Here is a 27,876-nt window from a genome sequence, read left to right as displayed (position 1 = left end):
GTCCTTGGACTATAAGGAATCATGTTAGGCTCCTTTAGTCCAACATTAGGCTACGTTACACAAGAGAATAGTGACTAGACCATACAGGGGTCAGGGTTGGGAAAGGTGATCAGTCTGAGGCAACCTCTGCTGCCTTGGAACAGTTGAGCAACTGGTCACAACCTGCAAATAAAATACATAATCTAGTCTGATCACCAAAGTCTATATTCCCAACAGTGTCAAGACCAGGAATAGTAAAATAAACATGGTATATTTAGGAAGCACACAGGAAATACAAATATAGGGCATGGCCTACATTGTCATGCCATGGCTTTTAGCCCACGTTCAGCTTAGTTCTATTTAAGTCTAGTTCTCTTTGGTGTTTCCTGAGTCCCAGTCTGTCGGTGCTGTCAAACAAACTCATTGTCACTCATTATCATGCCTAATGTTTGGCTTGACAAAGACAGCATTGGAGTTGGCAATATAACAAAAACAGATCTGAGACCAGGCTACAGTACTTGTGGTGTTCACAGGTCCTAGAAGACTGGTTACTTAGTTGTAAGCAGTATGGTTATTACTCGACTCAGCTGCTCAATAGTCAAAGACTAGCTGAAACCATATTGCTTTCACCTATACAGCTTAGAGATCTCTGTGAACACAAAAAGTAATTTTACTCTGGCATTTTCAAAATGGAACCAGGCATGGAACAAAACCATTATATGCTCTGATGTCACAGTAATGGCATATGAACAGAACAGCTCATCTGCTTTGACAGACAGCAGAAATATGGCTCCATTGTTTTTTTTTTCTGCTGACCACACCACTGAAAGTTTGTTCCCTGAGCATTATGGGTAATGGCAATCATCTCTTTGCATTGTTGTCGCTGCTGTACACACTAAGAAAGAAACACCCCAATCTATGAAATAGTACTCAAGCAGATTAGAAATGATCACTAACAAATTCATTGTTTTCCAATAACAATGGACAAAACAACCCATACACCTTATAAAATAGTAACAGCCACACCATTGAAAAGATGTGTACATTTAATCACATTGAAGAATTGCCAAATGATTCAGGAGTAAACTGACATTTTTTTAAATCACATTTCAGGGGCTACCAGGAACACAACTCCTTATTTTTATAATTAAGACATCAAAATCCAGATGTCATATCAGACCCACACTTCAAGTCTCTCACTGACTCCGAGGCTTGTACACAAAACCAAGATCTCAAGTTAAGATTAGACCCAATAATGTCCACAATACAGAAAGCAGGCCAGCATTTCTTTCCCCCTCAACCATCACCATGTTCCATGTGGCTTGGCATCTTGTGTGCCACCCCCCCCCAAAGAAGCCAGTCATGTCGAAAGGAAATTGACCAGTTATCAGGAGGCAAAATGTTTACTTTAGTTCAGAGCAAGATCTGGAGGTGGTCTTGTGTTTAGACACTATACTCAAGTCTAATAATTCAGAATGGAATCTGGGGTGTTTTAATCTCTTAGACTTTAAGACAGCTATTTAGGGGAAGTTCTAGACCGGTTCACATTTGTGTACAAAGCGCTCTGAACACAGTAGGGTCCAGCGTTATAATACCAGAAAGCCCCTTCGGTCTGCTCTCCCCTACTACTCTCAGATACAGACACGCACACACATATTGCCAACATATTATCAATACAAATATCAAACTCCACAGACCGTATGCTCTCAATAACAGATCCTTCTTACAATAGTAGGTGTGTGTGATAATGTAAATCTGCAACAATTGATTTGTGCATGTCTTCTGGTAGAACTAGGTACAACCTCAGAGGTAAGTGCCAATTCAGTCACATTCCCATGTACTGCATTCAACTTCTCAGCTCTGAATCTTAAAATCAAATGTTAATGTTGTAATTTGTCACGAGATCCTCTTGATTACCAGAGAGGTCAAGACTGTTGTATTCTAAAGACATTGGTCATTACACAAGGAAAGTAATCATGAAGCTTGAATCGACTGGCAGCTTTCTGCACACAAGATTCACACATGGAGAGCATCATCATTCAAAATCACCTGTAGACTCATACACACAGGTCAATAAAAAAGGGTTGATGCAAGGTGAAAACATAGCTATATGAAATACAATTATAAAATCAAATAAATCACCCTAATGAATTTGGTTAATCATTTAACTGACAAGCGGTTTGATCTTCTGACCCATTCTTGGAAGATTTGCCAGTCCGATTCCTATGCATGACACCAGGCAAAGAGGCAAAAACACTTTCAGATCAGCATGAATGTGTGTTACAAAGATCACAATCATAGTTGATAGAGCCTGATCTTCAGTAATGTGGGGAGTAAATAACAGCAGACAATTAAATCAATTTTTTTTACAGATTTCTTCCTCCAGTGAGTGTCTCCAGCAAAGGCAATCTGTCATTTTGGGAGTTGCTCACTGCTTGGACCCAAGGTTTACTGGGTTCCACATCATAAAACATATTGCACAAAAGTTTAGGTTGCAAAAACAATTATTTTTTCCCAGCTCTCTGTCCAGTCTGAATCAAAACCAAAAGGGACCATTTCAAAGCACCACTTGCATCCTAGTGCTTGCTTCTCATACAAGGTTCTCATTTTACATCATATTTCATCTCTTTATTACTAAATGTCAGTGTAATTTTAAATAAGTCAATATCTATGTTGGCGAGGTGTGTGTGTGTCTGTACAGTTTGTCACACTTCTCTGTGCCAGTGAGTGTTTGTATGTGTTTGGACATGCAAAATAATTTGACCACCTCTTCTCCACTGGTCTTGTTCCAGTGCAGGACGAGCCAACGGGCAGTAGTAGCAGTTATGTTATTATTACTTTTAAGGTTTATTAATGCAGTTCCTAAAACAGAAAGCAAAGAGAATCTCTATACAAGGACTCGGGAAACAATAACAATGTGTCCTTTTGAACAAACTGACAAATTAACAAGCAAAACGACAGCAGAGAAAAGATGAGGAAGATCGGTGAACGCCAGTCGCGGGAACAGAGGGGGCACTTCTTGAACTCAGTTCTCTGTTCTGCGACGATGCCAGTTATGTTTTTAGGTTCTGGCGTCAGTTAGTCACACATGGGCCACTTGGCGTCCCCTCCACTCTACCATTTTGTAGGCCTATGTTGGGCAGCGAAAGATGGCAGCTTAGTTAGCTGGGAGTGTTAACTGTGCATCTGTAGAAAGTAGAGCCTGGCTAGTGGTTCCTCCTAGTTCGGGGCCCATTGTCCCCATCCACAGAGACAGACACACTCACCAAAGTGCTGTGCAGCATTGGGTCTCCTCCTCTATGCTCCTTTGGGAAGTTCATGCCTCCTTTCCAACCATCACAGTGCACGCACATCGATTGACATGCTAGGAAATGTAAAAGAAAAAAACAGGCAAGTTTCCCTGGTGTGGTGAGCACAAACCAACCATCTCAACTCGCAGATGCTCCTCATATTCTTCCATTTACCCCCCCACACTAAGAACAGAAGAATAGACTATGGAAGTGTACGTGTTTGCTCGCTTAGAGTCACTGTGTGAGAGTGGAACAGAGTGGGATCATGAGCGGAAGTCATGAGCTGCGTTGGGTCGGAGTTCACCCCTCTGTGCTGCAACACTGTTGAAACATGGGGGTTGTGCGTGTGTGTAGGTGTGTGGGGTGGGAGGAAGCCAGCAAGGAGCATGTGGGTGGATGGTTGAAGGGGGGGGGGGCTCAGCTGGCTGCGGCACGGGACATGAGGTCCTCCAGAGCCTTTTCCTGGTTGTTGTTGTGCACCAGTAGCACCTCCTTGATGGTGTCCCTTTCAAAGCCCATCTCGCCGAACCGCGTCATCAGCGACAGGAACTCTAAGGCCTGAAGAAATCATGAAAAACATACATTGTAATTGGGAATTCTTGTCACGTATTGTTTGTAAAAATTTAACTAGATTATTATTTTTATTTTTTTACAAACATGTGCAAGGCGATCTATGAGAACCTGAACAGATCAATGATATTAGGCTGGTTTAAACAATTAGCTATCTGGTTAGTAACATAGTACTATAAAGTCATTATTTACAATCAACAATGTAGTTATGAATACAAGTGGGTTGAATTTTCATTTTGTCTTCAAGTGGCCTTACGCAGGAGCTAACGTTCATGAGTTTCACACCTTCTAATGTTGCTTGATCGGTTGGTAGGCCTATCAGTGGGCCAAAATGACATGAAGTGTGATACAAATATTTTAACAGTATTGCAGCAATTTCTGCAGTTCAAAAATAAAATAGGTAGCAATGCAACCGATGCCCTATCCTAAACTGGTTGGAAGCGAGAGGCATCTTGCTGTCATTTGTTAGCCATGTCATTTTGAGCCGCATCACATCTCATGCTAGCCCTAGCCACTTACCTTCACTGCCTACCAACACAGCTACACCAATCCAATGCTTTAAATCTTTGAGGCGGTGTGAATGAGTGCACAGGTGAGGAGGGGTACAATATGGGATTGGGCTCCATTCAGCCTAGTAGTAAGAAACGCACACAGTCTTTCCGCTTTCTAACTAGTCATCAATCATCGTTGAAGCTGACTTCTCAGATAAATAGTGATGTTGTTTTATTTGATTAGGTAGTTAGTTGTCATTACTTTGAGCTCTGAATAACCGCTAATCAAGGATTACTTTGAGTGGTTTCAACATGGTCTCCATGACAATTTACTTTAATATGGATCCAAATAAATAAAGACTGATAAAATCATGGGCAGGCTCAAAGATCTGGTTGTCAGCACTGGATACAAGGTGGTCTTCACCATGGAGCACTTGGCTAAGGTAAGAATGACAACTTAGTGGTTTGTAAGAAAGTGTCAAATGAAATAATATCAATATGAATTAAATCCTTCTTACCCTCTGCCATCTGGGCTTTCAACAACACCAGGTCGTAGTTACATGGCACTACCCAGTCCCTAGCTGCTTTTACACACTAGTACTGTACCATTTTATTTGCCTCTACTGTTATATTTATGCTTTGTGCAATTGTCTTGTAGTATTTTTGTTTTGACTTTGCATGTATGAAAAACAAAAATGTAATATCTCAGCAGACAAGATTGTTCCTCCTCGCAATGGAGACATCAATGGCGACTTTAAAACATTTGGAGTTTAATGCCTGTGATAGGAGAAAACTGAGGATGGATCAACAACATTGTAGTTACTCTACAATACTAACCGAAATGACAGAGTGAAAAGGAAGCCTGTACAGAATAAAATAATATTCCAAAACATGCATTCTTTTTGCAATTAAGTAATACTGCAAAGCATTTTTTATTCAGTACAAAATGTTTATGTCAAATATAACATTACTGAGTTCCAATCTCCATATTTTCAAGCATAGTGGTAGCTGCATCATGTTATGGGTATGCTTTGGACTGGGGAGTTTAAGATAAATAAATAAACATTTTTTAAAGAAACAGAATGGAGCTAGGCACAGGCAAAATCCTAGATGAAAACCAGGTTCAGTCTACTTTCCACCAGGCACAGGGAGATTAATTCACCTTTCGGCAGGACAATAACCTAAAATACAAGGCCAAATCTACACAAGTTACTTACCTCAATCGATCCCACACGTGAAGAAGCTGGATGTGCAGTGGTGTAATGTACTTAAGTAAATATACTTGAAAGTACTACTTAAGTTGTTTTTTGGGGTATCTGTACATTACTATTTATATTTTTCACAATTAACTTAATGTACTTTTAGTTTTTTTTAAATAATGTATGTTTTACTCCATATGTTTTCCCTGACACCCAAAAGTAGTCATTACATTTTGAATGTAAAAGGGTCCAATTCCAATCCAACTCTGATCTGGCAGACTCACTAAACAAACACATGCTTTGTTTGTAAATTATGTCTGAATGTTGGAAGGGGCCACTGGCTATTGGTGATATATATACACACACACACACACACACACACACACACACACACACAGTGGGGAGAACAAGTATTTGATAACCTGCAAAATTGGCAGTGTTTCCTACTTACAAAGCATATAGAGGTCTGTCATTTTTTATCATAGGTACACTTCAACTGTGAGAGACGGAATCTAAAACAATATTCCAGAAAAATCACATTTTATGACTTAAGTAATTCATTTGCATTTTATTGCATGACATAAGTATTTGATCACCTACCAACCAGTAAGAAATCCGGCTCTCACAGACCTGTTAGTTTTTCTTTAAGAAACCCTCCTGTTCTCCACTCATTACCTGTATTAACTGCACCTGTTTGAACTCGTTACCTGTATAAAAAGACACCTGTCCACACACAATCAAAACAGACTCCAACCTCTCCACAATGGCCAAGAGCAGAGAGCTGTGTAAGGATATCAGGGATAAAATTGTAGACCTGCACAAGGCTGGGATGGGCTCCAGGACAATAGGCAAGCAGCTTGGTGAGAAGGCAACAACTGTTGGCGCAATTATTAGAAAATGGAAGAAGCTCAAGATGACTGTCAATCACCCTCGGTCTGGGGCTCCATGCAAGATCTCACCTCGTGGGGCATCAATGCTCATGAGGAAGGTGAGGGATCAGCCCAGAAATACATGGCAGGACCTGGTCAATGACCTGAAGAGAGCTGGAACAAGTCTCAAAGAAAACCATTAGTAACACACTACGCCGTCATGGATCAAAATCCTGCAGCGCACGCAAGGTCCCCCTGCTCAAGCCAGCGCAATGACCATTTGGATGATCCAAAGGAGGAATGGGAAAAGGTCATGTGGTCTGATGAGACAAAAATAGAGCTTTTTGGTTTAAACTCCACTCGCTGTGTTTGGAGGAAGTAGTATGAGTACAACCCCAAGAACACCATCCCAACCGTGAAGCATGGAGGTGGAAACATCATTCTTTGGGGATGCTTTTCTGCAAAGTTGACAGGACGACTGCACCGTATTGAGGGGAGGATGGATGGGGCCATGTATCGCAAGATCTTGGTTAACAACCTCCTTCCCCCTCAGTAAAAGCATTGAAGCTGGGTCGTGGCTGGGTCTTCCAGCATGACAACGACCCGAAACACACAGCCAGGGCAACTAAGGAGTGGCTCCGTAAGAAGCATCTCAAGGTCCTGGAGTGGCCGAGTCTCCAGACCTGAACCCAATAGAAAATCTTTGGAGGGAGCTGAAAGTCTGTATTGCCCAGCGACAGCCCCGAAACCTGAAGGTTCTGGAGAAGGTCTGTATGGAGGAGTGGGACAAAATCCCTGCTGCAGTTTGTGCAAACCTGGTCAAGAACTACAGGAAACGCATGATCTCTAATAGCAAATAAAGGTTTCCGTACCAAATATTAAGTTCTGCTTTTCTGATGTATCAAATACTTATGTCATGCAATAAAAATGGAAATGAATTACTTAATCATACAATGTGATTTTCTGGATTTTTGTTTTAGATTCAGTCTCTCACAGTTGAAGTGTACCTATGATAAAAATTAGACCTCTACATGCTTTGTAAGTAGGAGAATCTGCAGTGTATCAAATACTTGTTCTCCCCACTGTATATATGTGTGTGATAGATATATAGATATATATATCTATCTATCTATCTATATATATGAGATATATCTATCTCATATATATCTATCTCATATATATATATATATATATATATCTATATCTCTATCTATCTCTATATATATATGTATATCTCTCTCATATATCTATATATATATATCTATCTATATATATATCTATCTATATCTATATATCTATAGCTATATATATATATATGAGATAGATAGATATCCATCTATCTATAGCCGTCTGGTTTGCTTTATAAGGAATTTTAAATGATTTACACTTTTACTTTTAATCCTTAAGTATATTTAAATCCAAATACTTTTAGACTTTTACTTGAGTTATTTTCAATGAAGGTATCTTTACTGTGACTGAAGTATGACCACTGTGTACTTTTTCCCCACCACTGCGGATGCAAAGGTCCTGGGTTGGCGTAGTTACACGTGGTCTGCAATTGTGAGGCCGGTTGGACGTACTGCTAAATTCTCTAAAAACAACGTTTCTCTTATGGTCGAGAAACTAACATGAAATTCTCTGGCAACAGCTCTGGTGGACATTCATACAGTGAGCATGACAATTGCACACTCCCTCAAAAACCTGAGACATGTGGCATGGTGTTGTGTGGCAAAACTGCAAATTTTAGAGTGGCCTTTTGTCCCCCTAGCACAAGATGCACCAGTGTAATGATCATGCTGTTTAATTAGCTTCTTGATATGCCACACCTGTCAGGTGGATGGATTATCTTGCCAAAGTAATTAATGTTCACTGGCATGGATTTAAATACATTTCTGCACAACATTTGAGAGAAATTAGCTTTGTGTGTATGGAAAAATTCAGGGATATTTTACTTCAGCTCATAAAAAAACAAACCAACACTTGAAATGTTGTCTATATTTTTGTTCAGAATAAATAGTGACAATAACTCGTTTGAAACAATCAACCAGTGTTGATGTTCTTCTCTCAAGTGTTAATGGCTTTTTTTTTTTATAACGGTATCTTAGAATGCAGTTATAATTCTTTATTATTTTGTCCGAAGTCAACTTTAAAAGCTCATAACTCAGGGTCAGAAATATATCCTGATTTGTGACAGTTAGCAATTTTCAGAAATAGTCAATATCCCGATGTGACGGATTTCCCTAGGCCCCCACACATTTGAGAAGAAAGGTGGAGGGAGGAGAACGGAACATGCTTGGTGTATGTAAGTGCAGGGAAACCTGGAAGTGAACCTTACCTTAGGCCACTCAACATTTGTGTGTTGAAACAGATAATGGAGTTGGCTGGCTAGTCATCCTAACTGTCTTTGGTTCTGCATGCTGAGTTCATCTGTATAAACGTGCATATCAGTGTATGTGACGGTAGAGACTGTGGGTGGACTCACCTTCTCTTCAGAGCACTGGTACATCTCTAAGCCCTCCTCTACGGCACTGGGCTCAAATCCCCGCTCACAAAGACGCGTATGAGTAAACAGGTACTCCAGCACCTGGGTCACAGGATGACAGACATTATTGATCTTTTGGTGATGGCTTCATGTGCAAGTCCAGACTGTCTATTTGCTAGGTGGTTTTACAAGCTGAGAGCAAGAATTATTACTGCAAATATGATGGTGACCAAATTCTTGGAGGTGAATTTATGAAATAGCTAATGTTGGCATTTAATAGAAATACATGAATATTCATTGTTGATTAGAGGGATAGCTAAATTCACATGATAAAATATTGTACTTGCGTGATGCTTGAGGACACTTTCATTTTTTTGTAACCTTTATTTAACTAGGCAAGTCAGTTAAGAAGAAATTCTTATTTACAATGATGGCCTGCCCCAGCCAAACCCAGATGACGATGGGCCAATTGTGCGATGGCCTATGGGACACCCAATCACAGCCAGATGTGATACAGCCTGGATTTGCGTCTTGCACTGAGATGCAGTGCCTTAGACCACTGCGCCACTCGGGAGTTAACTAGCCCCTAACAAGTGTCTCCTACAGTACTACTGTAATCAAATCACTGCAATGCCATCATAGTGTTGAGGCATCAAACAAAGGTGATGGATGGTGTGTTTTGAGACAAAGAAAACACTGCGTAAACGCAATTCATTTATTCACAAAAACCATCCTCAACTTGTTGCCTGGTGGACTTTTTTGTGAAGACAGACAATCACATAACGTAGACACCTGATGACTTCAGTCAACCATGACACAAAATTCTCTGGGCGCAATGGGCAGTGAGTGAATGACAGCACAGAATCAAATAGAACATTTCTTTGTAACAGATCTGTGTAGAGAAAATGGGCCTAGGGTGCAGTGATCGGGAGGGAGAGCGGAGGGGCGTACCTGCTCCACATTCTGGCCTCGCTTCTGCATGGCCCGCAGGACCCCCTCGTAGGAGTACCCCATGGACACGATGGTCTCCACACATTGCCGCCCGCTGGGAGACAGGTTGAGCAGTGCCGCGCCGCATGGGAGAGGACCTGCATTTATCTTTGCAGAGAGAGTTTTTATAGCATCACATCTGTATAAGAGTCCAAAAAAAGCATCTTCCTCTGGTCCACAAAACCTCTAAGCTTTTCAGAAGTTTGAAATAATTAAGCAATACATTTAGTCATTGAAACGATGCAAAGCCCACTTCACCTTCTTTGTGTAAGCTTACCTGCTTTGGTGCCCCATTTTGGGTGTGCCTGGGTGGCTCGTCTGTCTTCTGCTGGGGTGCTGGTGGGCTGCCGGTGGATAGGCTAGGTGGTACAGGGGCTGGAGAGTAGGAGTCAAATAACAAGTCCCCTTGGTCCGACAGCTTGGGGAAGGTCAGCGAGCGGATGTTGCAGGGCCGGTCTGGGTCCATTGTCCGTCCCTGGGCCAGACTCCCAGCTCTGTCCATGTCCAGTTGCACCACCAGCCCGTTGAGGGAAAAGGCAGTTTTTGCCGGAAGGCTGGTGGCGAGGAGTTGGGGTGGAGGTGTGCTGCCTCGCGATGCCAGCTCGGGCTGGGGTTCCCCAGGTGGGGATACAGACTGCTGCTGGGGCTGTGGCTGGCTCTGGAGGATGTTGCGCAGCTCCTCCCTATCGTCCAGCGTTTTCAGCTCCAGCTTGTCGAAGGGGTCCTCCTCGCGCTCAAAGTCAGCCAGGTTAAGGTACTGGGGCTCCGGGATGCTGGGAGCGGTCTGCCTGGCGGGCGCGGGCAGCGGGGTGAGGATGGCGTTGTGGCGCAGTGCGGCCATCAGCGGATTCAATGCGGGCGGGAGAGCATCCTGCTCCTCGGCGGGGCGAGGCCTCTTGCCCCCACCGGCCAATCCACCGTCAGGGTCTTGTACGGGGGGTGAGTGCTCCCTGCTCTCCAACTCCACCCTGGCCAACTCTGCAGCTCGGGCCTCCGCCACCCTGGCCTCGGCCAGCTCCGCCCCCCAGCGCACACTCCTCCTCTCCAGGGAGAAGTCATACTGCAGTGCCCAAAGAGAGACAACCAGCATGACTAGTTAGAGCGGAGCAGCCGACAAAGGACTAAAGGAATGGAGACTAATCAACCCAGGTGAATCTGGTTGAGTCATGAGATCTTATTTTCAACATTTACAGAGGTGCCCCCCTAATACAGACTAATATTACAGGGAATCGATAAAAATGACCAAGCATCCCCATCATTGAAACGCTTGATGCAACAGTGACATAAATCAGAAGGCTTACCTGCAGGTCTGCAAGCACAGAGAGACAGTCGGGCAGGCAGAAGCCAACAGGAAGACCCACTTTGGCAGGGCAGCGGAACTTATCGTTGATTTTAAATGGAACGTCATCAAGGTAGCTGATGGGTCCTGGAAAAACAGGATGAATGAATGGCCTAAATGAAAAATGACACCATGATGCAAATGCAGGAATATTTTAAAACAAAATGAGCAGATGGAGAACAGAGGAAGAGGCCGAAAGACACACACTCACCATTGTTGTGGGTATCAGACTTCCTCGCAGCCATTTAGAGTCTGTAAAACACAAAGGGCTCTTGAATGAACGAGAGATGCCTTAGAGGAAGCAGTGAGGGTGTTTTCACACAGTCCTATTTAAAGTGAACACTGGGGTAAAAACAAAGAGCAAAAGAAGTCAGTTCTCTTTGTATTCACACTGCCCTTGCCTTTGAATGAGGACTCAACTCTTTTGCGGTCCTCTTTGCTATGTTAAGAAAGGAACCAATATCTTTTTCCAACATGCATTGTGGGTTTTTACAATGTGTAGGACAAGCCATTCAATGAGAAAGCATTATTGGACAGCTAGCTATACATTTTGTACGCAAATACATTTCTAGGAAGAAACCAGGTCATGAGGGGTGGCCTCTTCTGGCTGTGCTGTATGGAGATAACAAAAAATGGCCAAGATGTTCATAGATGACCAACAGGGTATTATAATAATAGTGGTAGTTATTCTGTTACCAGTCAAATGCAAATATTAATAGCATCTTCTGATTGCAATTCTGTCTCATCTTTTAACTAAATGCTGTCAATGTATTACCCACAAAACACCAGTCTCAACGTCAACAGTGAAGAGGCGACTCCAGGAGGCTGGCCTTCTAGGCAGAGTTGCAAAGAAAAAGCCATATATCAGACTGGCCGATAAAAATAAAATATTAAGCTGGGCAAAAGAACAGACACTGGACAGAGGAACTCTACCTTGAAGGCCAGCATCCTGGAGTCGCCTCTTCACTGTTGACGCTGAGACTGGTGTTTTGTGGGTACTATTTAATCTAGCTGCCAGTTGAGGACATGAGGCATCTGCTAATATAATTACAAAAGTGTTGTCTAATGATCAATTAGCCTTTTAAAATTATAAATTTGGATTACATAACACAACATGCCATTGGAACACAGTGATGGTTGATGATAATGGGCCTCTGTACGCCAAAAAATCTTCAGTTTCCAGCTACAATAGTCACTTACAGCATTAACAATGTCTACACACCCTGGAATGTAATGAAATCCCAAAGATCTGGAAATCAGCATTTGTCATACCACTTAAAAAGGAGGAGATCCAACTCTTAAATAATTATAGGCTAATCTCAAAGCTGTCACCCCTGGTGAAAATACTTGAAACCCTTGAGTGAACAGCTAAGAGTTTTTATTTACTAACTCTATTTTATCAATGTACCAAATCGGGCTTCAGGAAGAAGCATAGCACAATTACAGCAGCCATGAAGGTTTTAAATGTGATGAAACATTTTTTTTGTAGCCCTTGACAACAACAAAAAAACAGTACTGTGTCTCACTTTTTATTGATCTTTCTAAGGATTTTGATACAATTGATCATGCTATACTAAGGCAGAGATTGTCGAGTGTAGGTCTTTCGGAGCATGCAGTTAACTTACAAAAAAATTGAAGATGAAATTGGGATTTTATTTTAGAAATAAGGCGTGTTTTTCTTTTGAAGCCAGAAGAAGGCGAGTATCAGCTACATTTATGCCTTTACTAGACTATGGGGATATTTTATATATGAATGCTTCCGCTCAGTGTTTGAGATCAATTGACACCCTTTACCATGGCACTTTGAGATTTATTTTTAAAACGGCAAAACCCTTACGCACCACTGCACTTTGTATACCAGGGTTGGCTGTCCTTTTCTAGTCTCACGTAGGCTCAGTCACTGGTATACTTTCATTTATAAAGCCATTTTGGGTTTACTACCTTTACTACCTATTTTTATTGTTCAGAAATGTGATGGGTACTCTGTTCGTTCCCTGGACCTGCAAACTGTTCCAAATGTCCGAACTGAATTTGGTAAAAGGGCTTTTATGTCCTCTGCGCCATTGTCTTGTAGTTTTTCATGTTGTTTGTCTGTAATTTTTGTAATAACTTGGTGCTGCCCATCTTGGCCAGGACGCTCTTAAAAAAGAGATTAAATCTCAATTAGCCCTTCCTGGTTAAATAAAGGTTTAATAATAAATAATATTTCTGATTAATTGTTATTTTAATTTACAAAAAAGCAAAATATTTCTAAGTGACACCAAACTTTTGAATGGTAGTATACATTGACGCAAAGAAATGTTTAATCCAGAAAAATCACATTTACATAAGTATTGAGACCCTTTACTTAGTACTTTGTTGAAGCACGTTTGGCAGTAATTACAGCTTTGAGTCTCCTTGAGTGAAGACTAGGATAAAGCTTGGCACATGTATTTGGGGTGGTATTCTTCTCTGCAGATCCTCAAGCTGTCAGCTGTGCAGCAACACTCCCCATCCAATCTATTTTAAGGTCTCTTCAGAGATGTTAGGTCGGGTTTGGGTTCTGTCTGGGCGACGCGAGGACATTGAGACTTGTCCTGGGTGTGTGCTTAGGGTCGTTGTCCTGCTGGAAGGTGAACCTTCGCACCAGTCTGAGGTCCTGAGCAGGTTTTCATCAAGAATATCTCTGTACTTTGCTCCGTTCATCTTTCCCTCGATCCTGACTAGCATCTCAGTCCCTGCCATTGAAAAAGATTACCACTGCATGATGCTGCCCCCACCATGATTCACTGCGGTGATAGTGCCAGGTTTCAGAGACGCTTGGCATTCAGGCCAAATAGTTAAATCTTTGTTTCATCTGACCAGAGAATCTTGTTTCTCATGGTCAAAGACTTTGGGTGTCTTTTGGTAAACTCCAACCGGGCTGTCGTGTGCCTTTTACTGTGGAGTGGCTTCTATCTGGCCACTCAACCATAAAGGCCTGATTGGTGGAGTGCTGCAGAGATGGTTGTCCTTCTGGAAGGTTCTCCCCATCTCCACAGGAGAACTCTGGAGCTCTGTCAGAGTGACCATCAGGTTTTTGGTCACCTCCCCGTCCAAGGCCATTCCCCCAATTGCTCAGTTTGGCCAGGCTGCCTGCTCTTGGAAGAGTATTGCTGGTTCCAAACTTCTTCCATTTAAGAAGGATGTTCTTGGGGACCTTCAATGCTACATAATTATTTTGGTACCCTTCCCCAGATCTGTGCCTCGACACAATCCTGTCTCAGAGCTCTACGGACAATTCCTTCGACCTCAAGGCTTGGTTTTTGCTCTGACATGCACTGTCAACTGTAGGACCTTATATAGACAGGTGTGAGCGCCTTTTCAAATCTAGTCCAATCAATTGAATGTACCAGAGGTGAAACTCCAAGTTGTAGGAACATTTCAAGGATTATGATCAACGGAAATAGGACGCACCTGAGCAATTTCAAGTTTCATAGCAAAGGGTGTGAATACCTATGGTGGTTAGGACAGTAACAGGAAGGTTGCTGGATTGAATCACCGAGGATGATAAGGTACAAAAAAAAAAAAAAAAAAAATAATAATTGTTCTGCCCTCGAGCAAGGCAGTTAACCCACTGTTCCCCCGGGCGTCGAAGATGTGGATGGCGATTAACGCACCTCTGATTCAGAGTTGGGTTGAATGCAGAAAACACATTTCAGATGGACAAATGACTAGGTATCCCCCTTTCCTTACGTAAATATGGTGGGTTTTTTGTTAAGAATTTGCAAAAACCTGTTTTCACTTTGTCATTACAAGGTCGTGTTTCTAGTTGGATTTGAAAAAAAAAAAATCCTCATCAATTACAAAATGTGGATAAAGTCAAGGTGTCTGAATACTTCCCGAATGCACTGTAAACTATATCCCAGCCTGTACATACGTGACCAGAGCAGCATTATGATAATTTGTGCTGCTGGGGATCTAGCCTGACAACTCACACTAAATTCTTCAGCTGCTCTGTCTTACATCATATTCGTCATTTGTGGTGACGAGTGGAGTCATACAGAACAAAGTCATCAACGATTGGATAGCCTAACCAATCTGAGTAGCATAGTCAATGATGAGTTTTCAAACTTCCGCTTTACCCACATGTGTTCTAGCTCTGGCCCAACCCATCGTTTCTTTGACCAATCAGATGGCCACCGAATGTGTTCGCATTCTGTAAAGCGTTTGGGGGGGGGTACTCAGATCCAGACTCATTGCGGGGAAGAAATCAACGTCCGGAGGTGTGGCGTAGTGTTTGGCCGGAGCAAGGAGTCTGAATAGCCAGGCAACTGGGAAGCCCCCTATCCCAAAATGCTACCATACAGGCCCCCTTTGTAGAAACACAGTGGTATATCCATGGGGGCATATTACAGTGCCATCAGAAAGTATTTATACCGCTATAGTTATTTTCTCACCCAGCTACACACAATACCCCATAATGACAAAGTAAAAACAATTTTGACATTTGAGCAAATGTATTGAAAATTAAATACAGAAATGTCTCATTTACATAAGTATTCACACCCCTGAATCAATACTCTGTAGAAGCACCTTTAGCAGCGATTACAGCTGTGAGACTTTCTGGATGAGTCAAAGAGCTTTCCACACCTGTATTGAGCAACATGATGAGCCCATTATTCTTTGTAATATTCTTCAAGATCTGTCAAATGGTTCAATGCTAGACAACCACTTTCAGTTCTTGACAGAGTTGACTTACATCTACTTGAAAATATCAGCCACTCAGGAACATTCAGTCTTCTTGGTAAGCAACTTGTGTATATTTGCCATGTGTTTCATGTTATTGTCCTAATGAAAGGTGAATGTATCTCCCTGTGCCTGGTGGAAAGCAGACAAACAGGTTTTCATCTAACATTTTGCATGTGCTTAGCTCCATTCAGTTGATTTTTTAATCCTGAAAAACTCCCGTTCTTAATGATTACAAGCATCCCCATAGCATGATGCAACCAACACTATGCTTGAAAATATGGAGAGTGATCCTCTAATGCATTGCGTTGAATTTGCCTCAAACATAAAATTTGCATTCAGGACAAAATGTTAATTGCTTTACACATTTTTTGCAGTATTACTTGCTGCAAACAGGATGCATGTTTTGGAATATTTTAATTCTTTACAGTCTTCCTTTTCACTCTGTCATTTAGGTTAGTATGGTGGAGTAACTGCAATGTTGTTGATTCATCCTCCGTTCTCATATCACAGCCATTAAACTCAATCTGTTTTAGTCACCATTGGTCTTATGATTAAATCCTCTCCGTCAACGGAGTTAGGAAGGACACATGCATCTTCGTAGTGACTGGGTGTATTGAGACAACATCCAGAGTGTAATTAATAACTTCACCATGTGCAAAGGGATATTCAATGTCTGCTTTATAGTTTTTAAATTTTTTTTTTACCCATCTACCAATAAGTGCCCTAACAGATAATTGTATGTGTGGGGTACACAGATAAGGTAGTCATTCAAAAATCATGTTAAACACTTATTGCACAAAGAGTGATGCACTATTGTAAAGTGGCTGTTCCACTGGATGTCAGAAGGTGAATTCACCAATTTGTAAGTCGCTCTGGATAAGAGCGTCTGCTAAATGACTTAAATGTAAATGTAATGTAAATGAGTACAAGCAACTTCTGAATTGTTAAGCACATTTTTAAGGCATGCCATAACAAAGGGGTTGAATACTTACTGATTGAAATAACTTAACTCTGACTTTAAAATGGGAAATTGTGTGTGGCCAGTTAAATGCAATTCCGTCAATTTTAAATTCAGGCTGTAACAAAATGTGGGAAAAGTCAAGGGGTGTGATTACTTTCTGAAGGCACTGTAGGTAGGGCCGTAATGGTAAAGTGATGAGGCAATAGGATAGATAAGCAGCAGCATATGTGATGAGTGTGTGACTAGTGTGCATTGTGTATGTCGTCCATTATGTGTGCAGAGTCAAAAAGGAGTCGATGCAGACAGTAGAAAGTAAGCTACCTGGACTATCTATACACACAAAACTATGCGGACACACATTCAAATGAGTGGATTCTGATATTTCAACTGTGGCTGACAAGTGTATAAAAATGTAGCACACAGCCATGCAATCTCCATAGACAAACATGGGCAGTAGAATGGCCTTACTGAAGAGCTCAGTGACTTTCAATGTGGTGCAGTCTTAGGATGCCACCTTTCCAACAAGTCTGACTAATTTCTGCCCTGCTAAAGCTGCCCCTGTCAACTGTAAGTGCTGTTATGGTGAAGTGGAAACAAGCTCACAGAACAGGAGCAACTACACCTCAGCGTTAAGTGGTAGGCCACACAAGCTCACAGAACGGGATAGCCAAGTGCTGTAGCATGCAAAAATCATCAGTCCTCGGTTGCAACACTCACTACCGAGTTCCAAACTGCCTCTGGAAGCAAAGTCAGCACAAGAACGGTTCATCGGGAGCTTCAAAAATTGGGTGTCTATGGCTGAGCAGCCATAGACAAGCCTAAGAGCACCATGAACAATGCCAAGCTTCGGCTGGAGTGGTGTAAAGCTCGCCACCATTAGATTCTGGAGCAGAGAAAATGCATTCTCGGGAGTGATGAATCACGCTTCACCATCAGACAGCCAAATCTAGGTTTGGCTGATGCCAGGAGAATGCTACCAGTCCCAATGCCACGCCAACTGTAAAGTTTGGTGGATGAGGAATAATGGTCTGGTGCCGTTTTTCATGGTTCGAGCTAGACCCCTTAGTACCAGTGAAGGGAAATCTTAATGCTACAGCATAGAATGACATTCTAGACAATTCTGTGCTTCCAACTTTGTGGCAACAGTTCGGGGAAGGCCCTTTCCTGTTTCAGAATGACAATGCCCCTGTGCAAAGTGAGTTCCACACAGAAATGGTTTGTCAAGATTGGTGTGGAAGAACTTGATTAGCCTGCACAAAGCCCTGACCTCAACCCTATCAAACACCTTTGGGATGAATTGGAACGCCGACTGCGAGCCAGACCTAATTGCCCAACATCAGTTACCGAGATCACTAATGCTCGTGGCTGAATGGAAGCAAGTCCCCGTAGCAATGTTCCAACATCTAGTAGAAAGCCTACCCAGAAGAGTTGAGGCTGTTATAGCAGCAAAGGGGAGGACCAACTCCACGTTAATGCCCATGATTTTGGAATGAGATGTTCGACAATCACGTGTCCACATAGATTTGGTCATGTAACATATTTGGTTAACTATTTAGCAGTCTTATGACTTGGGGGTAGAAGCTGTTCAGGAGCCTTTTGGTCCAGTACTTAGCGCTCCAGTACCATTTGCCGTGCGGTAGCAGAGAGAACAGTCTATCATATTATGGGTATGCATGTAATCGTTATGGACTGGGGAATTGTTCATGATAACAATTTAAAAAACGGAATGAAGCTAAGCACAGGCAAAATCCTAGTGGAAACCGGGATCAGTCTGCATTCCACTAGACACTGATATGAATTCACCTTTCAGCAGGACAACCTAAAACACAAAGCCAAATCTACATGAGTTGCTTTCCAAGACAGTGAATGTTCGAGTTTCCTTGTCACCTGGGGTGGCAGGTAGCCTAGTGGTTAGAGTGTAGGGCCAGCTCGAATCCCCGAGCTGACAAGGTAAATAAATCTGTTGTTCTGCCCCTGAACAAAGCAGTTAACCCGGTTGTTAACAAGGCAGTTAAACCACTGTTCCCTGGTAGGCCATCATTGTAAATAAGAATTTGTTCTTGGTTAAATGTATTTATTTTTAAAAGTTAGCTCATATTAATCTGCTTGAAAATCTGAAAATGATTGTCTAGCAATAATCAACATCAAATTTGTCAGACCTTGAAGAATTTTGAAAATAATCCAAATAAAATTGGCAAATGTTGCACAATCCAGATGCGGGAAGCTCTTAGCAACTTACCCAGAAAGACCCACAGCTGTAATCACCGCGAAAGGTAATTCTAACACTCAGAGGTTTGGACACTTACCCACCATTTTTTTTCAATAGATGTCATACAAATATTAATATTTCTTCCTCTGACAGAAGTGTGTAGATCGATTAAAAAGATTAACAATTAAATACATTAATACCAATTTGTAACAAATGTGGAAAAAGTCAAGGTGTGTGAATACTTTGAAGGCACTGTAAATGTAAATATTTACCCCAATTTCCTCATACCCCAGGAAAAATCCACTCTGTACTAGTACGCCATATATGTATTTTTTATTTATTTACAGTGCCTTGCGAAAGTATTCGGCCCCCTTGAACTTTGCGACCCTTTGCCACATTTCAGGCTTCAAACATAAAGATATAAAACTGTATTTTTTTGTGAAGAATCAACAACAAGTGGGACACAATCATGAAGTGGAACGACATTTATTGGATATTTCAAACTTTTTTAACAAATCAAAAACTGAAAAATTGGGCGTGCCCCTTTACTTTCAGTGCAGCAAACTCTCTCCAGAAGTTCAGTGAGGATCTCTGAATGATCCAATGTTGACCTAAATGACTAATGATGATAAATACAATCCACCTGTGTGTAATCAAGTCTCCGTATAAATGCACCTGCACTGTGAGTCTCAGAGGTCCATTAAAAGCGCAGAGAGCATCATGAAGAACAAGGAACACACCAGGCAGGTCCGAGATACTGTTGTGAAGAAGTTTAAAGCCGGATTTGGATACAAAAAGATTTCCCAAGCTTTAAACATCCCAAGGAGCACTGTGCAAGCGATAATATTGAAATGGAAGGAGTATCAGACCACTGCAAATCTACCAAGACCTGGTCGTCCCTCTAAACTTTCAGCTCATATAAGGAGAAGACTGATCAGAGATGCAGCCAAGAGGCCAATGATCACTCTGGATGAACTGCAGAGATCTACAGCTGAGGTGGGAGACTCTGTCCATAGGACAACAATCAGTCGTATATTGCACAAATCTGGCCTTTATGGAAGAGTGGCAAGAAGAAAGCCATTTCATAAAGATATCCATAAAAAGTGTCATTTAAAGTTTGCCACAAGCCACCTGGGAGACACACCAAACATGTGGAAGAAGGTGCTCTGGTCAGATGAAACCAAAATTGAACTTTTTGGCAACAATGCAAAACGTTATGTTTGGCGTAAAAGCAACACAGCTCATCACCCTGAACACACCATACCCACTGTCAAACATGGTGGTGGCAGCATGGTTTGGGCCTGCTTTTCTTCAGCAGGGACAGGGAAGATGGTTAAAATTGATGGGAAGATGGATGGAGCCAAATACAGGACCATTCTGGAAGAGAACTTGATGGAGTCTGCAAAAGACCTGAGACTAGGACCGAGATGTCTTCCAACAAGACAATGATCCAAAACATAAAGCAAAATCTACAATGGAATGGTTCAAAAATAAACATATCCAGGTGTTAGAATGGCCAAGTCAAAATCCAGACCTGAATCCAATCGAGAATCTGTGGAAAGAACTGAAAACTGCTGTTCACAAATGCACTCCATCCAACCTCACTGAGCTTGAGCTGTTTTGCAAGGAGGAATTGGAAAAAATTTCAGTCTCTCGATGTGCAAAACTGATAGACATACCCCAAGCGACTTACAGCTGTAATCGCAGCAAACGGTGGCGCTACAAAGTATTAACTTAAGGGGGCTGAATAATTTTGCACACCCAATTTTTCAGTTTTTGATTTGTTAAAAGTTTGAAATATCCAATAAATGTCGTTCCACTTCATGATTGTGTCCCACTTGTTGTTGATTCTTCACAAAAAAATACAGTTTTATATCTTTATGTTTGAAGCCTGAAATGTGGCAAAAGGTCGCAAAGTTCAAGGGGGCCGAATACTTTCGCAAGGCACTGTAACTTCGCAAGTCAATTAAGAACAAATTATAATTTACAATGACAGAATACCCCGGCCAAACCCTCCCCTAACCCAGACAATGCTTGCCCAATTGTGCGCCTCTCTATGGGACTCCTGATTGAGACCAGTGGTAATACAGCCCAGGATCGAACCCGGGTGTGTAGTGACGCCTCTAGCACTGTGGTGCCTTAGACCACTGCACCACTCAGTGCCCTAAAATGACTAAATTAAAAGTTTAAGTCACCCAGTAAAATTCTACTTGAGTAAAAGCCTAAAGCAGCTGGTTTAAAACGTACAATGGTGGGAAGAGTAAAGTAAAATGTACACTAATTCCTTATATTAAGAACCAGACTGCACACATTTTTAAAACACTTTACTTTTATGTAAGACGCCCCCCCCCAGAAGCAGATCATACTTCGGGATCACAACACTTTTAGGCAAGTCGTCTGAGATCCCTAAAGATTGTAAAGCTGCCGTGGTCATCCCCCTCTTCAATGGGGGTGACACTCTAGACTAACTGTTATAAACCTATATCCATCCTGCCCTAACTTTCTAAAGTCTTCGAAAGCCAAGTTAATGAACAGATCACTGCCCATTTCGAAACCCACCGCACCTTCTCTGCTATGCAATCCGGTTTTCGAGCTGGTGCACCTCAGACACGCTCAAGGTACTAAACGATATAATAATCGCCATCTATAAAAGACAGTACTGTGCAGCCGTCTTCATCGACCTGGCCAAGGCCTTCGACTCTGTCAATCACCGTATTCTTATCGGCAGACTCAACAGCCTTGGTTTCTCTAATGACTGCCTCGCCTGGCTCATCAACTACTTCTCAGAGTTCAGTCTGTCAAATCGGGGGGCCTGTTGTCCGGACCTCTGGCAGTCTCTATGGGGAGGTACCATAGGGTTCAATTTTTGGGCCGACTCGTTTCTCTGTATATATCAAAGATGTCGCTCTTGCTGCGGGTGATTCCCTGATCCACCTCTACGCAGACAACACCCTTCTGTATACTTCTGGCCCTTCCCTGGACACTGTGCTAACTAACCTCCAAACGAGCTTCAATGCCACACAACTCTCCTTCCATGGCATCCAACTGCTCTTAAACGCTAGTAAAAACCTGACTGAATATGTGGACAACTACAAATACCTAGGTGTCTGGCTAGACTGTAAACTCTCCTTCCAGACTAATATTAAACATCTCCAATCCAAAATCGGCTTTCTATTTCGCAACAAAGCCTCCTTCACTCACGCCACCAAACATACCCTCGTAAAACGAACTATCCTACCGATCCTCGACTTCAGCGATGTCATTTACAAAATAGCTTCCAATACTCTACTCAGCAAACTGGATGCAGTCTATCACAGGGCCATCCATTTTGTCATCAAAGCCCCATATACCACCCACCACTGTGACCTGTATATGCCCTCGTCGGCTGGCCCTCGCTACATATTCTTTGCCAGATCATCGATAAGTCTATGCTAGGTAAAGCGCCGCCTTAGCTCACTGGTCACGATAATACCCACCCGTAGCATGAGCTCCAGCATGTATATCTCACTGGTCATCCCTAAAGCCAACACCTCATTTGGCCACCTTTCCTTCCAGTTCTCTGCTGCCAATGACGGGAACGAATTGCAAAAAAATAAAAAATAAATCATAAATAAATAAATAAATAGCTGAAGCTGGAGACTTATATTTCCCTCACTAACTTTAAATCATCAGCTATCTGAGCAGCTAACCGATCGCTGCAGCTGTACATAGCCCATCTGTAAATAGTCCACACAATCTGCCTACCTCATCCCCATATTGTTTTTATTTACTTTTCTGCACACCAGTATTTATACTTACACATCACCATCTACTCATCTATCACTCCAGTGTTCATTTGCTAAATTGTAATTACTTCGCTACTATGGCCTATGCATTGCCTTACCTCCTCACGCCATTTGCACACACTGTGTATAAACTTTTTTTCTCCGATTGTGATATTGACTGTAAACTTGTTAATTCCATGTGTATCGCTGTTGTTGTTTGTGTCGCAATGCTTTACTTTATCTTGACCAGGTCGCACTTGTAAATGTAAATAAAGGTAAAATAAAAAATACATTAAAAAGTAATGGGTGGACTTATTAGCGTACCATGGAGCAAAATATAGCTCGATCAGTCGGAATGTCGATGCAGTGACAGTCGATGCAATGGCCACCCGTCCTTTGCAACATATTTTAGTGCACTTTACTCAAACCATAATCAACAAAAACACGTGACATTTTCAAGCAGCTATAGCTAGCCAACTGTAATCTCATTTTGGAAATATTGAACGAGTCATACTTGCATGACTCATCCACAGAGGTAGCGACAACTTTTTATGAAGTAACATTCCAGTAACTAGCTAAGTAATTCATTAATGAAATACATGTAATGTGTAAAGAACGTACTCGAAAACGTAACTAACTATGACAGTCATTAGGGTGTACTTTTCTAGCTGTCAGAGTGGCTATAAAAGTACCCCTTACTGACTGTAGACAGCTAGCTCGGTTGTCTCAACATGTGACTATCTACATAGTTAGCTGGTATTTTGAGTGATTTATCATTGGAAAACAATTGGCGAGTAACTGTTAGATTAAGATAATTCAAGAGGAGAAAGATAGCAGGCTAACATAGCGTAGGACGGTAATTTAGTCAGCTTAACGTTAATACGTTAGCTACAAATGAGCTAACTAACTTTTTCACTACCAGCTAACGTTAGCTTGATAGCTGACACAAAATAACCCACAAGTTAATGTAAACCTTAACTGGAAGTCTGGAACATAGCGAGCTAGGAAGACAATCAGAAATAAAGAATATCCGATGTGGACATTTTAGATAACGTTAGCTAGCTAATGTTAGTTTGGTGGCCTGCACTAGACAGTGCTAGCTAGTTCACTCCCTCTCCGCCACCGCCCCTGAAAGAAAACTGAGATAACATCTTCCATTAACCCCCTTACCCGTATTATCTGCTCCGTCTTGCTTCTCCAAAAACGTACGTACACCTCAAAGCAAAGACACCTTCTTCGAACTTTGTTAAAATAAATGTTATTGAAATCGAAATATCTTTCATGCTTCATAGTGGAACGCCATCTTGATTTATTCGCCTTCCTTCCTATGGTTCCTGTTTGAAGTCACGTTTTCACTTGATGACGACACAAGTGTAGATAAATAAACATACAGGGTGCAATGTAATTTTATTCACAGCATTCTCTCATCACATTGAATTGCACATAATAGTTTGTGGGGGAACGTTTTTGTATTTTTTTTTTACATAAAAAAATGGAAAATTATACACTTTTCGACAAAACCATAACAGAAATTGGACAACGAATGTAATTTCTTTCAGAAAACACAAAATGTAATTTAAAACCCATAAAACAATTAAATAAAACAATGGCACATGCCAGTGCAATGTATAGTATTTTTTTGTCTATCATCCTTTGGCAACACTGAAGAGATGTTCCCAGACATTTACTTTATAAGATTTTTGTCACCCTACTCTGGATTCATTCATTATTTAATCCCCTCGAATATTGTCTGAACTGAATAGGGATCAGAAGATCATGATGGCTAGTCAATCAAGTGTTTACATGGAAACATGGTTAGTGTTCCCTTGAGAACCATAACCATGCCAATGTCGCTGAGTTTATTGATAATTTTCATAAAACAGTGACGAGCTTGGTGTCCAATGTTGGTATGATATTGCCCAAAAGCTTATCACCATGAGATACTTCAGCATTATGCATGAAGACCTTTCAGAACAAAATAGCACTAAAGCTTCATCTGCTCACGGCTACAAATCTCTTTAAAGCCACAATCCTAAGGTTTGGTTTGGTATAAAGTTAAGGGATGGTGCTGGGGAAATGTAACCACTCTCAAATCCAAACCCAGGTCCATGTGACTGTTAGTCCAACACCTTATGCATTACACAAATAGGTCCAGGTAAGGTGTTGTACCAAGGTCACTACTCAACACCCTTCATTCTAAAAACATGTCCCCACACCAACATAACGAATTTGGGGGATAGCCCAACTCAATCCTGAGTCTCTTGACGAGATGGCTGGGTGTTAGTCTAAGTTCCCTACAATATGATATGCTAATTGAAATGACAATTGAACAGCAGGTAATATCCCAGATTGTGCCTTGAATGAAACTAAGATCAGCCACACACTTATATTCCTTCCAATGCGTTGATCAAGGATAACATCAGAACTGACATTATCAAATCAATAGTGATGTCATCGTCATCAACAGTCAAATGCAAGTGTACTGTACCACAGTAGCCTTTATGATGCAAAGATCCAGTTTAGGAAAATGCCTCAATACCTAATGATTGAGAAATCTAGATTATCATCATTTTGGATTGTCTATCCTTCCCATTAATTTGTGTAGTATGCTTTAGAGCCATATACAGTGCACTCGTGAAGTATTCAGAACCCTTGACTTTTTCCATATTGTTACGTTACAGCCTTATTCTAAAATGTATTACATTGTTTTTTCCCCTCACCAATCTACACACAATACCATATAAAGACAAAGCAAAAACAGTTTTTGAGAAATGTTTGCAAAATTATTAAAAATAAAAAATGCAAATTTCACATTCACATAGGTATTCAGGCCCTTTACTCAGTACTTTGTTGAAGCATGTTTGGCAGTGATTACAGCCTCGAGTCTTCTTGGGTATGACGCAACATGCTTCTCACACCTGTATTTGGGGATTTTCTCCCATTCTTCTCTGCAGATCCTCTCAAGCTCTTTCAGGTTGGATGGAGAGCTTTGCTGCACAGCTATTTTCAGGTCTCTCCAGAGATGTTTGATCAGGTTCAAGTCTGGTCTCTGGTTGGGCCACTCAAGGACATTCAGAGACTTGATCTGAATACACTCCTACGTTGTCTTGGCTGGAGCAGGTTTTCATCAAGGATCTCTCTGTACTTTGCTCCGTTCAGCTTTCCCTCGATCGTGACTAGTCTCCCTGCTGCTGAAAAACATCCCCACTGCATGATGCTGCCACCACCATGATTCACTGTAGTGATCATACCAGGTTTCAGACGTGACGCTTGGCATTCAGTCCAAAGACTTCAATCCTGGTTTCATCAGACCAGAGAATCTTGTTTCTCATGGTCTGAGAGTCATGAGGTGACTTTTGGCAAACTCCAAGCGGGATGTCATGTGACTTTTACTGAGGAGTGGCTTCCATCTGGTCATTCTACCATAAAGGTCTGATTGGTGGAGTGCTGCAGAGATGGTTGTCCTTCTGGAAGGTTCTCCTATCTCTACAGTGGAATATCTGGTGCTCTGTCAGAGTGACCATCGGGTTCTTGGTCACCTCCCTGACCAAGGCCCTTCTCCCCCAATTGCTCAGATTGGTGGGGTAGCCAGCTCTAGGAAGAGTCTAGGTGGTTCCAAACTTCTTCCATTTAAGAATGATGGAGGCAATTGTGTTCTTGGGGACCTTCAATGCTGCAGATATTTTTTGGCACCCTTTCCCAGATCTGTGCCTCGACATAATCCTGTCTCGGAGCTCTACGGACAATCCCTTCGACATCATGGTTTGGTTTTTGCTTTGACATGCACTGTCAACTGTGGGACCTTATATAAGCAGGTGTGTGCTTTTCCGAATCATGTCCAATCAATTGAATTTACGACAGGTGGACCCCAATGACGTTGTAGAAACATTTCAAGGATGATCAATGGAAAAAAGGATGCACCTGAGCTCAATTTAGAGTCTCATAGCGAAGGATCTAAATACTTATGTAAAACTTTTTTTTAATGTTTTCACTTTGTTATTATGTGGTATTGTTTGTAGATTGATGAGGATTTTTTTTAAATACATTTTAGAATAAGGCTGTAAAATAACAAAATGTGGAAATAGTGAAGGGGTCTGAATGCTTTACGAATGTACTTCAGAAAGTGTTCACACCTCTTTACTTTTTTCACATTTTGTTGTGTTACAGCTTGAATTTGAAATAGATTAAATGTTGTTTTTTAAAATTCAATGGCCTACACACCCCATTGTATCAAAGTTGATTTATGTTTTTTAATTAATTAATTAAACATGAAAAGCTGACATGTCTTGAGTCAATAAGTATTCAAACCCTTTGTTATGGTGACCCTAAATATGATCAGGAGTAAAAAGGTGATTAACAAGTCACATAATAAGTTGCATAATAAGTTGCATGGACTCACTCCGTGTGCATTTATGGTGTTTAACATGATTTTTAAATGATGCCCCCATTTTCATCGATGTGTCTGTGGTTGCATCACTACCATCACTGCCTGGTATGGCAACTGCTTGGCCTCCGACTGTATGGCACTACAGAGGGTAGTGCGTCCGACCCAGTACATCACCGGGGCCATGCTTCCTGCCATCCAGGACCTGTATACCAGGCGGTGTCAGAGGAAGGCCCTAAAAATCATCAAAGACTCCAGCCACCCAAGTCATAGACTGTTCCTTCTGCTACCGCACGGCAAGCGGTACCGAAGCGCCAATACTCTCTGTTTATTATCTATGCATAGTCACTTTAACTCTACTTATATGTACATATTACCTCAATCACCTCAACTAACCTGTGCCACCACACATTGACCATGTACCGGTACCCCCTGTACTGTTATTTTACTGCTGCTCTTTAAATAAATCTTTATTTAAAAAAACAACATTTTACTCATTTATTTTTTATTCAAGATGTATTTTTCTTGCATTGTTGGTTAATGGCTTGTAAGTAAGCATTTCACTGTAAGGTCTACTACACCTGTTGTATTTGGCGCATGTGACAAATAACATTTTATTTGATTTGGAAAAAAACACTA

General features: G+C 41.5%; 1 protein-coding gene across 1 annotated transcript; it reads right to left on the bottom strand.

Moving 5' to 3' along the window:
- Positions 1 to 982: 982 nt before the first annotated feature.
- LOC135541476 (ubiquitin-associated protein 1-like) lies at positions 983 to 24,193 on the bottom strand. The gene is made up of 7 exons (XM_064967787.1): positions 24,024 to 24,193; positions 11,421 to 11,461; positions 11,172 to 11,296; positions 10,148 to 10,930; positions 9,832 to 9,978; positions 8,881 to 8,982; positions 983 to 3,827 (listed from the first exon to the last, which is right to left on the bottom strand). The coding sequence occupies exons 2-7, from the start codon at positions 11,452 to 11,454 to the stop codon at positions 3,687 to 3,689; spliced, it is 1,332 nt and encodes a 443-aa protein (XP_064823859.1). The 5' UTR covers positions 11,455 to 11,461; positions 24,024 to 24,193; the 3' UTR covers positions 983 to 3,686.
- Between the last annotated feature and the right edge of the window lie 3,683 nt (positions 24,194 to 27,876).

Source organism: Oncorhynchus masou, chromosome 6 (assembly GCF_036934945.1).
Source record: "Oncorhynchus masou masou isolate Uvic2021 chromosome 6, UVic_Omas_1.1, whole genome shotgun sequence".
Taxonomy (NCBI): Eukaryota; Metazoa; Chordata; class Actinopteri; order Salmoniformes; family Salmonidae; genus Oncorhynchus; species Oncorhynchus masou.
This window is presented reverse-complemented; position numbering and strand designations above follow the sequence as displayed.

Excerpts from the sequence above, each read along its gene's own strand:
- LOC135541476 (XM_064967787.1), bottom strand. The coding sequence starts at position 11,454 with ATGGCTGCGAGGAAGTCTGATACCCACAACAATG. Across the intron at positions 9,979-10,147 it reads AAAATGGGGCACCAAAGCAG|ATAAATGCAGGTCCTCTCCC; the intron begins GTAAGCTTACAC and ends CTCTCTGCAAAG. Across the intron at positions 8,983-9,831 it reads GAGGCCAGAATGTGGAGCAG|GTGCTGGAGTACCTGTTTAC; the intron begins GTACGCCCCTCC and ends CCTGTGACCCAG.